The sequence below is a fragment of the Callospermophilus lateralis genome, chromosome 7 (genome assembly GCF_048772815.1).
Source record: "Callospermophilus lateralis isolate mCalLat2 chromosome 7, mCalLat2.hap1, whole genome shotgun sequence".
NCBI lineage: Eukaryota > Metazoa > Chordata > Mammalia > Rodentia > Sciuridae > Callospermophilus > Callospermophilus lateralis.
Window position 1 is genome coordinate 1,231,153 of NC_135311.1, and position 15,782 is coordinate 1,246,934.

Consider the following 15,782-nt stretch of genomic DNA (forward strand, 5'->3'; position numbering starts at 1 on the left):
AGCAGCAATTCTCAATCCTGGCTGTAATAAGAATAATCTCAGGAACTCCTAAAAATTATCACTCAAGGGTCCCTGGGAGTGGATTTTTAAAAATATCCTCAGTGACATTAATGCATGGCCAGGTTTGAAAATTACAAAATCAAAGACTAAAAAGGGTAGCTGAGGAGTGAAAAATGGGAAAAGTAAGCAGGAAAGGGAAAAAGGATGAAACAGGCAGGAAACAGGTCAAGGCTGTGGGCTGGCCTTGAAAAAAAGAAAGGACACCTCATTTCAGGAGACTGTCAGGAGAAATGAATGTTGACAGAGATGCTGGACGTGAAGGTTTGAGGAGTTCAGCCTAAGGCCCAGTTTTCAGACCATGGAAGATAAGTCAGCTGCTGAGAATCAGCTAGTGGACAGGAAATCCAGAAAGGGAAATTTGGTGATGTGCCTCTCCTCTAACTGCTTAAGCATCCCCTACTAGAGGAGCAGCGGAAAGTGAACCACAGCACTGATCCAACGGGGATTCAGTGGGTGGGAAAGGAAAAAAAGGGTGTAAAGGAGAGGTTCCACAATGCAGGTCCAACAGGTAGAGAAAGAAACACAATGTATAAGCAGTTTAACTAACACAGTAGATTTACCACTGGGTACCACAAGTATTAAAATAGTCTAAGATTTAATGAGGCTTGTCCTCTCAATCCTACTGAATCAGATTTCCCACATCTTGTACTTGTCCTAAAAAGGAATGTCTGCAGTTAAACAAAATGTACAAAACACCAGGTGAACCAGACACACGTTGGAGAGCCATGTGATGGAGCAGGTATAGTAAGGCAAGGACGGGAGGGCTGCAGGTCGGGAACACCACTGTTCAACAAGTCTTTTTGAAATGACGGACATGTTCTGTAACCTGGGCTATCAAATTCGGTGACTACTAGTGCTACATGTGACCAATGAGTCCTTGAAGTGTGACTAGTAGGAATGAGGAATGTTTGATTTTATTAACTCTCCAATAATTTAAATTTAAACAGATATGGCCATGTATGGCTAGTGGCTACTGTGTTAGCACACCACTAGATCACACAACCTCAGGTCAAGTCCTTGGATCCACCACGAGCTATTACCTTATTTCTCTGACTCTTAAGATTTTTCTTATATAAAATGAAAATAGCAACAGCACTTATTATCTTTATACAGATTAAATGTTGTAAAGCAGATAAAAGTATGAAACACTGTCCTGGGAACAGCTTAAAATTAATGTTTATTATTCTACTTCTAAATGGTATCCGTGAAATCAAGGAACACCATCTGTTTTCTTTCCATTGTATCCCTAGTGCCTAGTATAGTGCCCCATACATGAAAGACACTCAACAGACATTTGTTGCATATTATTCCAGTCCTAAGACTTTACATTTATTCTTATTAAGTTTCACATTAAGGGCTAGGGACATAGCTCAGTTGGCAGAGTGCTTATATTGCATGCACAAGGCCCTGGGTTCAATCCCCAGCACCACACACACACAATCATATTAATAAGCTTATTGTTCCATCTGTTGAGCTCTAGAACAGATCTCTGAATCTTTTTAAAAAATATTTATTTTTTAGTTATAATCATACACAATACCTTTATTTTATTTATTTTTATGTGGTGCTGAGAATCGAACCCAGGGCCTCTCACGTGCTAGACAAGCGCTCTACCGCTCTACCAGCCCTAGAATCTTTATGTTATCCATAATACTTGATGTGCCTTTTAATGTCTTCTGAGAATCTGATAAACATATTATCTATATATGAGCCTGAAACATTATTAATAGACCTATAATTTCAATTTTTTCACTCTGTAGTTTATTACCCTTCATTAACTGATATTAGCTGAATATACAATTTAGCTTCATTTTCAACTTGTCTTTTATGCACAAAGATAGTAAAGACCAGATCATGCTATCAGATATATACCACATTATCAGATCGAGACTGCCCTTAAAGAGAACTTAAAGCAGCTACTCACCCCTCAATAGCTGGAGACCTGCCAGGACGACTGCTTCCCCGAGACCTGTATCTCCGGGTAACTGGCAGCCTTGGAGGCCTACTTGGTCCCCAGAAGTCAGTGGGAGTCTGGTGACTCCTTTCATTGGCTCTAGTATCTTGGTCCAGTGGATTGCTACTTAGAAATGGTCTAAAATCTTGGAAAAACATCGTGTGATCCAAATGGTCCCAGAGCTAGTAAAAAACAGAAATAAATCACATTAGGAAAAGGAAAAATAACAAAAATAGAAAGGAATAACTTTTAACACTTTGAAATTCAGCAGCTCCAAAATAACAAAGTATGTTTGTTTCCTCAGTTTCATGGAAAGGAAATGAGAGGTCTTTAAGGTGCAAACAGAAGGAAAAAAACATCTAAAAATTGAAATAAATTATTTTCTTCATAAAGAAACAAGTAAGCTGTGGGGGGACTGGGGTTGTGGCTCAGCGGTAGAGTGCTCGCTTAGCACATGTAAGGCCCTGGGTTCGATCCTGAGCACCACATATAAATAAATAAAATAAAGTAAAGGTACAACTAAAAAATAAATATTTAGGGAAAAAAAAAAAAAGAAACAAGTAAGCTAATGGCTGACCTCACTCATATCCATCCACATGCCTCTATCAGTTTCCCCTTCAGAAATATAACTACGAGCTGGAGGTATCTTGGACTTCTATCCGAAGCATAATCAACCATATATACCAACATTACAACCACAAAGATCTAAATAAAATGACTGCACTCATACACTTTACGGGGGCGCGGTGGGGGCATCATCACCACAAAATGCAGACAAACGTCCATAAAATACTTCTCTTGACTTGGCACCTGCATCAGGGAGGGGTTATGTCAAAGCTGTGCCAAAGCTGTGCCAAAGCAGCCCAGGAATGTTTAATAAGTGCATTCTGTGGTACATATTTTTATCAGTAAAAGAGATATAGAGGGGTTACTGGGTTTGGTAGAAGAATCACTAGGGGGAAAAAAATCACCTTAAAATGATTAAAGCTTTATCTATCTGTACACCAGATATCTCAAAAGATCTACAGAATACTACTTACTGTACTCCATCCACAAAGTATGTAACACTGGTCATACTAATCCACTTCTTTGTTTTAAAGTTTTAAGTCAAGCCATGTGTGGTAGCACAGGCCTGTAATCCCCGCTGCTCAGGAGGCTAAAGACAGGAGGATCACAAGTTCAAGGCCAGCCTCACAACTAAGCAACTTAGTGAGACCATCTCAAAATAAAAATACAAAAAGGACTGGGGATGTAGCTCAGTGGCACAGCGTCCCTGGGTTAAGCTCTAGCACCAATAAACAAAGAAAGTTCTAAGTCAATGCAAGAGCTTATTCTTTAGTGTATGTATAACAACTAGGACAGAAAACTTCTCAGCATGTGACCTCAGGTCTTAAAATTCCTCAGAACCTCACCATTTCTTCCAGAGACTCACATTAGTAACAGCCTCCTAACTCAGAGAAAAGGGTAGTAACCCAGCAGCACATTAATCTGACTACAAATCCCACTCCATTCTCATTTAATAATCTGCTATATCAGCTCTCAAAGTTATGGAGCTTGATAGGTTTTACAATGTTATTCTGTTGTTGTTGTAATTTCCTCCCTTTTTAGGTTTCCATTGTGCCACATCCTGCAAGCACTTAGATGTCATAGTACCGTTGTTTTTGGTCTGGGTTTTTGTTTTCCTCCTGCATATATCTTGATTTTTGTCATTATTGAAAGGCAGTTTTACCAGATTCAGAGTTCCTGTAGTTCTTTTACTATCTCAGGTATCTTTCGGCTAAGTGTTTAATGGCCGTGGTAAGCCTTTGACTGTCTTGCAGAGTTCTGATAAACTTGATTCTGATAGTTTTTCCCAAGTTTTTGGTTGTTTTTGCTGAGGGATGACCCCCGAGGTCCCTACTTTGCCATTTTCACAGACAGCATCTTTCACTGTGGCTTTACTTAGCCTTCTCTGATACTAATAAGGCTGATATCTTTTTGTGTACTTATCAATCATATCTTTCTTTTTGTTTATTTTTATATGGTGCCAGGGACTGAACTCAGCGCCTCAAACATGCTAGGCCAGCGCTCTGCCACTGAGCCACAACTCCGGCCCCTCGTATTATTGTTCATGAACTTGGTACACTTTTCTATTTAATGAACTCTCTGATTCGTAGCAGTTCTTTATATATTCTAGATATGGATCTTTCATCAGCTGCTATATGTGCAATTCTCCCAATTTTGATTCTTTTTTTTTTTTTTTCCTTTTCTGGAGGCTCTTGAAGTTCGATTTTAATGTAGCACGAATCCCTCATGATTTGTTCCTCTGAAGAGTTAAAGATTCCTTCCCCGACACAAGCTGTTAAAAACGTTCTCCAACAAGGGCTGGGGATGTACCTCAGTGCCCTCGGTTTGACCCCCAACACCACAAACAAACAAACTGTCCTCTATTTTCTTCAAGTAAGTTTAAATATTTGTCATAAATATGTAAGTCTTCAGTCTACTAATGTTTTGTAAGACCTAACATAGGGATTCAATTTAATTTGTTTTTCAAACATAATCAATTGTTCCAATACCTTTTATCAAATAATAATTCTTCCTTTCTGGGTCTGTTTTGAGGTTTTTCCTTCTTTTACATATATATATATATATATATATATATATACATATATATATATATATATACAGGTTCATTGATCTGCATAGGTACCACAGTCTTAATTATAAAGTCTTATAACAAATTTTAGTATCTCACAAATCAATTCTCCCTACATAAATTTCAAGAATATCCTGATCATTTTTCACCTCTCATATTTATTTTAAATTAGCCTGGTAAGCTCCCCATGCAAACCCCATTGGAACATTTACTTGTGATGCAATCAATCTTTTTATCCTGTTAACAAACATCACCAACATCACCTGGAGCTTTATCAGGAAAGCAGAATCTCAGACCTCACTCAGTCTATCTGCATCAGAAACTTTTTCACATGCACACTTAAATTTGCGAAGCACTGTTATAGAAATGATACTAAGTCTTCCTACCAAAAATACAGACTAGCTGCACTCAATCCCAATTTATTCAAGTCTTCTTTCAACAGTTATGTCTTTCAACAGGTTTGTACCTTTCTCCATAAAGGTCCTGCTAAACTTTTGTTAGATAATATTACCTTCTTTGCTGAAATGGTTAATGGTATCTTTTTTTAAAATTCTGTGTTTTAATAGTTAATTGCTATTAACAAAAATGGGTTGTTTTTGTACTGACCTTAATATACAGAAAATTTGCTGAACTTTTTTTAGTAACAATTTTTTTCACAATATCCGTATTCTATTTTATTTTTATGTGGCACATGTGCTAGGCAAGTGCTCTACCACTGAGCTACAACCCCAGTGCTGAACTCTTAATAATTCTAATAATTACCTAAATGGAAAACCCAAAAAACATACATAATCATATCATCTGAGAGAAACAATAATTTTGTCTCTTCCCCAACCTTTAACTTCATTTCTTCTTATGTAATTGCAATACAATATTGACAGGAAACAACTATAGCAGGCACCTTCCTCTTGTTCCTGATTTTAAAGAGAATATGCCTGACAATTGATCACCAAGTACTGTTTTGCACTACCATTATGTTTTGAAAGTACCCCTCTATCAAATAAAATAAGTTTCCTTTTAATCCTAGATTACTTAGAATGTTTAACATGAATAAACATTGAATTAATCAAATACTTTTTCTATATTTAGATAATTATGTTTTTTCATTTTTAATCTGTAAAATTATATCAACAGTTTTTCTATTAACACAATCTTGAATTCTCAATTTGGCTTATGATATATTACTGGATTCTATGTTTGCTCTTTTGAGTTAATTTCTGTATTTATTCCTTCAGAATACTACCCTTGTCTGGCTTTGGTACCAGGCTATACTAGCTCCATAAAATGTGCTGGGAAGCATTCCTTCTTTTTCATATTAACATCCTGTGGCACAAAAATAGAATTACTGAGTATAAGCACTTTGCTAAACAGTACTATACTACCTTCCAAACATGTACACCCATTTACACTCTTACCAGAGTACAACAGCTTACTTACTGCAATATTCTAGCCAACATTGGTAAAATGTTTTTAAAATGCTAATATACAATCTGAAAAGAAAAAATAACATACATGGTAAAAACACGGATAAGATCTCTCTAAATACTGAGGTACAGCACCATTTTATTTTAACTGTCATGGTCCTTCTTATACTAGACTTATTTCCCTTTGTTTCCTCGTGACAGTCTTAGTCTATAACAGATCACTTGTTTCTTGAATGAAAAGTGGTCTAGAATATAAGGTTCTTAACCCAAAATCCAAAGGAAATGCAAAAATTAAATCCCCAACTATATTTGCCATCCATAAGTGAAAAAGTATGAACAGACTCCTTCATGTTCTCAATCCACTAGGGTAAACTACAGGAAGAAATCTATCTACATAAATAAAGTTCCACATTTGAAAAAAATGCCCAAAGTAGTCATTTTTCATTATAACTAAGATAAGAAACAATATTAAATTTTGACTAGAAGAAGAGTTAAGCTGCAAGTTCATACTTTGAATAATCTGCTTTGATAACTACATTTTTGATTGACATCAAACTTCATAAAATGGAGAGATGCTAAAGATGCAAGTTTAGACGTAGTTTCAACATCAGCATGAGGTATTTTGCAGTTTGTTTGGAAACTGCAAATTAGTGCAAACTAATAGTAGCAGTCAATATTTGTGGCCTAGTATTTGTGGCCTATTTCATCCCCAAATAATAGTGCACCCTGACCATAGAATACAGGATAAAAGAATACACCTCACAAATTTACACCAAATCCATACTAAGGATAAGAATAGCTTCAGAAAAAAAAAAAAATAGAACAATTTTAGGTCATCTGTCTCTGAGCAGACACAGACAAGCATCAGAGAAAGAAAATAGTTCATCAACAAAACTGGGTATTCAGGACACAACTTATGTAAGTTAAAAACTAATAGGGAACACTGTTATAGAGTTTCAGTGAAATAGAATCACACAGACAGTTCATGTGACAAATTTTGTCTTGAAAACCCAAAAAAGTGACTCTGAACAGAAGCAAAAAGATTAACATTTCCGATTTCAATATATTAAAAAGAAAAAAACTAGGATGGACAATACCTTCCAGGTAGCAGAATTTGTTCTGAACCAACTATGATCAAATCAATACCACTTAAAATATTAAGGTCTGCTCTTTAAAAATGTTAAACAGTTACCATATGATCCAGTAATTTCACTGTTATTATATAATAAGAAGAACTGGAAAATATTCACAGCAACATACTTAATAATAGCCATAAAGTGTACACAACTCAAATGTCCATCAACTGATGAATGGATAACTGATAAAATGCAAGACATCAATAAAATCTATTATACAACCATAAAAAGAAATGAAGTGCTGATATATGCTACAATATAAATGAACCTTAAAAATATTATGCTAAGTGGAGGGGCTGGGGTTATGGCTCAGCGATAGAGCGCTCGATGCGCACATGATAGACCATGGGCTCGATCCTCAGCACCATTATAAAAATAAGTAAGTGAAATAAAGGTACTGTGTCCAACTACAACTAAAAAATAAATAATAAAAAAAATTATGCTAAGTGGGAAAGAGTCACAATAGATCACATGTTGTATGATTCAATTTATAGCAAATGTCCTATATACAGGCAAACCAACAAAAACAGAAAAATAGATTTGTCAGTTCCCTGGGGTAGGAGAATTGTGGAGAAATAAGAAATGAATACAAATGAGCACAAGATGAAAAAGTTCTAGAATTAGTGGTAATTAGTTGTATGAGTTGGTGAATTTACTAAAACTGTTGAATGGAACATTATAAAAGAGTTAATTACATGGTATGTGAATTTTAAAATACTATGTTCTATCCAGGCACAGTGGCAGACACCTGTAATCCCAGTGATTCCAGGGGTTAAGGCAGGATACCAAGTTGGAGGCCAGCCTCAACAACTTAGTGAGATCCTCTCTCAAAATAAAAAAATAAAAAAGGGCTTGGGATGTAGCTCAGTGGTAAAATGACCCTGGGTTCAATACCCAGTACCCCCTCCCAGCACACACACACACAAAAAAACCCCATAAAACTACAGTCTATGAATCAATTGAAGGTAAGTAATTTCAAAGTTATTAACCTTAGAAATTCAATTTCAAAAAAGCTCAGAGGCTTCTGATAAAAACATTAAATCAAGATAAGGAGCATAACCATTACCCCAAACATTTCCTAGTGTTCCTACGTAATCTCTCTCCTATCCCTCCCCACCCGAAAGCAACAACTGATTGTCCTGTGGTTTGTATTTTTTGTAAAGGAATGAAAATGCAGTTATTCTTTATTTGTCTGGCTTCTTTCAATAGATTATTTTTAGATTCATCCATACTTTTACATGTATCAATGGTTTTGCCATTTTATTGCTGAGTAGTATTTCATAGTACGGATATATCAAGATTTGTTGATACATCCACCTGTTGATAGGATTTGGGTTGCTTCTAGTTTCTATTACAAATAAAGTTACTATGAACATTTGCATATATATACACACATATTTTTTTCTCTTTCCTGGGGGGTAGAAAAGTGCAATAGCTAGATTATATATATGTATGTATATATGTATATTACCTTTCTCCAAAGTTAACCTGTTTTCCAAAGTGGTTGGACCATTTTATATGTCAGTTTCAGTTGTTCCGCAGCCTTGCAAATATTTAATATGGTCAGTCTTTTTTTAAATTTCAGCTATTCTGATAGAAATGCAGTAGTCTTTCATTGTGTGTGTGTTTTTTTTTTTTTAAGTTTTTCAACCAGTTATTAGTTCACATAAGTATCTGAAAACAAATACATCTGTCTTCCCTGTCTCTATCCTTGGTATGATTTATCATAGTTTTTAATAAACAAATTACGTAAATATCCATAATAAGAAAATTTTAAAATACAAATAAGAAGTCAATAAATATGTCAACCACTGAAAGTGCTCCCTACATTTTTTAAAAAAAACTAAGTCACTGATTTGCAACTTTTATTAAAACAAATTCCCTCTATTAAAAACAAAGTAATTTGTAACTTGATTTCAACTTTGTTTTTAATATTTTTATTTTTTAGTTGTAGTTGGACACAATACCTTCATTCTACTTATTTATTTTTATGCGGTGCGGAGGGTCAAACCCAGGGCCTCACCCATGATAGGCAAGCGCTCTACCGCTGAGCCTGGACCCCAGCCCCTCAACTTTTTTTTTTAATAACAATTGTATTTTTACATAAAAATTTGAAAACTCCAACTAAAAAAACAAATAAAACATGCAGACACCAAATTTGACAAGAAAACAATGACAGCATATCAATTTATGTGAGTACTATGTTCCAGGATACACTTTCCATTTAAAACACTTTAATCACACTTCTGTATCGCACAGTAACTTCTAGTCGGAGTTAACATATAGTCTGTTCTTGATGAAGATAACACTAGGGAGACGTTGCCTGGTGCCGCAATAATGCTGAATCTGGCAAAACATGTTAAGATACTTCTTTTCTTGAACTGTCAAGTCAACTATAAAGCAATGAAGTCCACAGTATAATAAGATATCTGCTAAGATAAAGTTACATCCTGTAAAGAGGACTTTATCTCAAGATACGAATTCTTCAACAGTGTGGATCTCCTCTTTATTGTACTGTCGGCTTGAGTGATACTGTATTCTACCCACTGCTGAACTGCTGCTTTTCTTCTGTAGTACGTCAAATTTGTTGGCTTCCTTGACTAGATGAGTTGCTATCGTAGTCAATTCTGTTAGGCTTGGATCATTGTTGAAAGAACCGGAATTTGTCGCTCACCCTGGGCATGTACTGATTTCCCTTACTCAGCCCCACAGCCTCCAGCAGCAGCTGGCAGGGGATGGTCATTGTGGTTTTAATTTCCATTTCCCTAACGACTAATTGTATCAAGTATTTCTGTATATTTATTTACCAACTACACCTTCTTTGATGAAGCAAAGTATTCAAATCTTCTCCCATTTTTCAGAATTGAGCAGATTTCTTATTATTCCATTTTAAGAGTTCTTTATAAGGCTCTTCAATATAGTTCTTTAACAGACGGATGATTTTATTTGTTTTTTGGTTTTTTCTTTTTTGGGTACTGGGGATTAAACACGGGGGCACTTGTAGCCACTAAGCTAACATCCCCAGTCCTTTACAATTTTGAGATAGGGTCTCACTAAGTAGCATAAGGCCTAAATTGCTGAGGCTGGCTTTGAACTTGTAATCCTCCTGCCTCAGCCTCCAGAGTTGCTAGGATTACAAGCGTGCACCACCAAGCCAGGCAGATAAGTGATTTTCAAATATTTCTTTCCTAGTCTGTGATTGCCTTTTCATACTCATGAGAATAGCTGAGGTTATTAATTTTGATAAAGTCAAATTTAGCAATTTGCTATTTTATGGATCATATTTTTTGTGACGTATTTAAGAAATCTTGGCCTAAAGTCACAAAGGTTTCCTCCTGTTTTCTTTTATGTTTTATAGTCTTAGGTTTTTATGATTCATCTTGTATTAATTTATATATATGGCTTAAAATATGTATTGAAGTTCACATTTTTGTACATACATATCCAACTGCACCTTTTCATAAACAGACTATCTTTTTTCTCTTGGATTGACTTTGTGTTTATTCCAAACCAGTGTTCATAGTGTATGAGTCTGTTTCTGGACTCTCTTTTCTGTTTATCTACCTTAATGGCAATACCATAGTCCTGGTACTGTATTGGTTATGTCCCTATATTAGGTAATATTAGTCTTCCAACCTTGATCCTGAAAATTGTTCTACTATTCTATATACTTGTTTTTCCTCACAAATTTTAGAATCTGTCATTTTCTACAAAAAAAAAACCCAAAAAAACAAACAGCTAGGGTCTTAACTGGAATTGAACTAACTCTATAAATGGTATCTTAATAAGACTTAATAAGGCTTCTGACTCATAAGTATGATATATTTCTCTAGTTATTCCAGTGTTAATTTCTCTAAATAATGTTATAATTTCACTATGTTCTCTGTATCCTTTCTGAAATTTCAAGTATTTCATACCTTTGATGCTAGCATACACACTATTTTTAAAAATTTCAATTTCCAACTGTTCACTGTTAGCATAAAGTGATTTTTGTATATTTTTTGTATCCTAGAATGTTGTTAAACTCACTAGCTCTAATAGTTTTGTAAGTTCCATTAAATTTTCTATACAAAAGAACACATCAATTGCAAATAAAGATAGCTTTATATTTTCTTTTCCAACCTAGATGCCATTTATATCTGTCTGTCTACCTAGCTAGCTAGTTAACTTTATCACACTAGCTAAAACCAGTACAATGTGAAAGAGAAGGGAGGGGGCATTCTGGTCTTGTTCCTGATCATAGCTGATCTTCATCTTCCATCAGCACCTATGACATTAATTGTATGCTTTTAGTGGATGCCTTTTGTCAAATTAAGGCAGTTCCCATCTATTCCTGCCTTTCTTAGCATTTTTGAAAATGGATGCTGAATTTTGTCAAATACTTTTTTTTACTATTGAGATAATCACATGGTTTTTATTTTTTAGTGTTAATATGGTGAATTATATTGATTTTCTTTTCTTTTCTTTTTTAATACTAGGAACTGAACATAGGAGCGCTCTACCACAGAGCTATATCCCCAGACCTTTTTATTTTTATTCTTTGGTACTGAGAACTGAACCCAGGGGTACTGTACCACTGAGTTACATCCCCTGCCCTTTTTTTTTGAGACAAGAGTCAAACTGCTGAGACTGGCCTCAAACCTGAAATCCTCCTGCCTCAGCCTCCTGAGTGGCTGGGATTGCAGGCATGCGCCAAGACACCAGGCTGCACATTGATTTTCAAATCTTGAACCAAACTTGTATTCTTGGAATTAAACCCTACTTGATTATAATGCATCGCCTTTTTTATATATTGTTGGGCTCTACGTGCTAAGATTTTGTTTGGCATTTTTGCTTCTATGTTCATGAGGAGATCTTGGTTAATAAAACCAATTTGGCATCAATAAGTACATTTCAAAAAAATTACATCAGGGCTGGGGATGTGGCTCAAGCGGTAGCGTGCTAGCCTGGCATGCGTGCGGCCCGGGTTCGATCCTCAGCACCACATACAAACAAAGATGTTGTGTCCACCGAAAAACCAAAAAATAAATATTAAAATTCTCTCTCTCTCTCTCTCTCTAAAAAAAAAAAAAGAGTTTAAAAAAATTACATAATTTTTACTACTTTTAGTGTACCCTTTCACATTCAAAGTATCCCAGTTTGGAAAATAAATTATATGATTATAATATACTCACTATGGCTATAGAAACATTAGACTACCATTGGAAGATGAATCAAGTGGTATAGTGGTTGCCCCAAACTATTCTTTATTTTATTTAAACCACATGTGGATCCATGAGTTGTTTTTGGAGAGTTAATTCTTCAATCAGGTTTCAGATACTAGAAACTAAACCATATTTTCATCCAGAGAAAGGCAATAGCTTTTATTAGCAAATAAGTGCCAAGCTTCTACTATAGAAATAAAGCTTCTACTTAAAGGCAAATGGAAGGATGAATAAAATCATTGCAACTAAAAGCTAAGTGTATAATTTAAAAGATGTGTGCTTTAAAAGGCCTGTCCCTAGGAAATAGAGTTATTCAATGAATCTAGGAAGATAATGAGAAGGGTAGAGTGAACCATGGAACGAGAGCAGTGGTGTACGGAGGTGAGTAAGAACTGAGCTTGTCCTCCAACTGACCCTGGGGACCTAGAATGTGAGACTCACTCAGAGGTAAATGGAAATCAAGGGGTGGATCTGTGAAAACTGGATGGGGAGAAAGGGCACTCAAAAAATCTCTCATGGCTGCCTACCACCATAGCAAAATTTTCAATTTTGTAAGAACACGGAGTACTGAAATGCTACTCACAAAAAAAAAGGGGGGGGGATGTACAACCCCTCTGCTCCCTAATAATTCCTTGAACAGCAATTTCTCCAAAATGAATATGAATTTACAGTCCATGGACTCTGGGTACCTGGCACTTACTGACCCAAAAGCTGGCAAGCTCACACCAAAGATATTTTCTTCTTTACCTTTTCCCCTTCAGTCACTATTTAATTTGTGGTGAGAGACAAGTGTGGTGGCGTATACCTGTAATCCCAGCTACTCGGGGGCTGAGGCAGGAGGATTGCAAGCTCAAGACCAGCCTGGACAACTCACCAAGACCCTATCTCAAAATAACAAGTGCTGGGGTGTGGGAGGCCAACCTTGCATGTGACTGAGTCACACTCCCCGGCTGGGTGCTGAGGCGCTCAGTCACAGAAATGTGGCAGAGCTTTCCCCACCCTTCTTGGGTGCGAGGGTCGGTGTCCCCTGCATGGGTGTGTCTTGCTACAGCCCCATGGGTGGAGCTACGCTCACCTGTTCCTTTGTAATCTAACCCCTTGCCCTGTTTAGGATAGAATCTCCCATGGAAGTGCCTTGTGTGTGTCCCCTTCTCTTACTGTGCCCTTGGGTGTGGCCTACCCAGGTGTCAGTCAACCTGCTGACAGTGGACATCATGAAGATACTCAGCCCCCTGAAACCTGACCCCTGGCCTCATTTGAATAGCTTCTCCTCAATAAAAGGGGTCAGCGCATGCTCTCGCTCTCTCTTCCTGTGGACCCTGAAGGTCAGAGGAGCCGTCACAGCGACACCAAACAAAAAGGTATTTGTGTCTCTTGTGGGTTATTTTGCGCAGCCCAGTTAGCCCAGTTCAGCTGGAGTGACCCCTGAGCCTTTTAGTTTAGAACAGAAACTCGGCACTGGGGATAAGGCTCAGTGGTAGAGCATCTGCCTTGGGTTCAACCCCCAGTACTGCAGAAAACATTGTGTTGACATCTTGGCCACAGTGTTATGATTCTGAACTTAGCATAATCTGAATTGTGGTAACATCATTGTTCTTTGAACAACCATTGAAGAGCTCAGGAGTTTTATGCTTAATATTTCTAAACTAGATGTGAAGCAGATACTGTAATATGTGTCATTTTAACTCCATATTCTCTAAAAATGAAGCATGAAAGATTTGGCTGAATTTTAGACCTTAAAGATACAATCAAGGAAGCAATTGCTCAAAGAACCCCAACTCTGCCTGGCACCTGAATGCAAGCCCTCTAGCTGAGACAGAAAAACAGCAAAGGTAAAGGACAGTTTACCTGAGCAAAGATGGTTTGAAACTTCAACTTTAAAAAAAAAAAAAAAATTTAGGTTGAATCATTTGTAAATCAAAAACAGCACAATTTTACTTCGTTCAATTTAATTTACCCATACACTGTTCTTGATGACTTCTGCAGGCCAGTTAAGATGAGTACCATAGGTCCCAGGAGCAAAAAGTACACAAATTAGTATGGAGAGGGTTTTCATGAAGGTAGAAGCAAAACTGCCCTCAAAGGTTATTTACTGATCTCCTCCCACAACTACCACAGTCACTATTCCCAACTCCTGCTCACTAGAGAATTAAATTTGATTAAACCTAAAGGTTAAGAAAAATCAACACTTTGGACCTCTTCATTCATGCCTAAGTAGTTTTCCAACCAGAGGACTGATAGATCTGGTGTATAACAGGAGCCTAATCTCTACCAGTTCACATTCTCCAAGGGATGGAGTTCTTTCATGTATTAGGAAGCTGCACAAATGCAAACAGGTGCTCTGAATATGTGTGCCTGCTACTCTGCAACTCTAATTTTCAGGCAAGTCATCAGGCATGCGCCATTGCACCCAGCTATAAAATATATATTCTTAATATATAAATAATAAGTTATAAAATGTGTAACTGTAGAAACACAATAAAAAGCTGGGCATGGTGGCACACACTTGGAATCCCCACAATGCAGGAGGCTGAGGCAGAAGGAATCATGAATTCAAAGCCAGTCTAGCAACTTAGCAAGACCCTGTCTCAAAATAAAAAGAATTAAGGTGGATACGTTCATTACTTACTCCTTTCTGCCTGTGGATACTGCTAAGAAAGCATCAGTAAAGTCTCTTTTCCTACTGCTGTCATGTCTAAATTAGAGCCCCCAAAGGGCCCAAACAACTGCGGAAACTATTCACTGGAGGGCCGAGCTTGAAACAACTGATGAGAAGCCATTCAGGGCAAGGGGGACACTCATGGACTGTGTGGTAATGAGAGACCCCAACACCAAGAGCTCCAGGGCTTTTGGGTTTGTCACTTATGCCACTGTGGAGGAAGTGGATGCAGCTCTGAATGCAAGATCACGAGGTGAACTGAAAAGATGTGCAACCAAAGAGAGCTGTCTCAAGAAGATTCTCAAAGACTAGGGGCCACTTAACTGTGAAAAAGATGGCTGATGGTGGGCATTTAAGAACATCACCTATTTTGAACAGTATGGGAAAAGTGAAGTTATTGATATCATGACTGACCAACACACTGGGAAGAAGAGGGGCTTTGCTTTTGTAGCTTTTGACGACCAAGACTCTGTGGATAAGAGTGTCATTCAGAAATACCATACTGTGAATGGGCACAACTGTGAAGTAAGGAAAAAGCCCTGTCAGAGTAAGAGATGGCTAGTGCTTCATCTAGCCAAATAGGTCAAAGTGGTTCTGGAAACTTTGGTGATGGTCATGCAAGTGGTTTCTGTGGAAATAACAATTTTGGTCATGGAAGAGACTTCAGTGGTCATGGTGGCTTCAATGGCAGCCATGGTGGTAGTGAATAT

The 15,782-nt window shown here is 37.0% G+C and overlaps 1 protein-coding gene and 1 pseudogene across 2 annotated transcripts in view; both read right to left on the reverse strand.

The window, feature by feature from the left end:
- Nucleotides 1–15,782, reverse strand: part of Rnf115 (ring finger protein 115) — an 83,835-nt gene that overhangs the window by 33,175 nt on the left and 34,878 nt on the right. For both annotated transcript variants that reach the window (XM_076861794.1, XM_076861795.1), the window contains exon 4: nt 1,985–2,196. In XM_076861794.1, coding sequence (XP_076717909.1) covers nt 1,985–2,196 — 212 coding nt within the window. The remainder of the gene's footprint in view (nt 1–1,984; nt 2,197–15,782) is intronic.
- On the reverse strand, nt 9,475–9,952 carry LOC143405079 (eukaryotic translation elongation factor 1 epsilon-1 pseudogene; annotated as a pseudogene).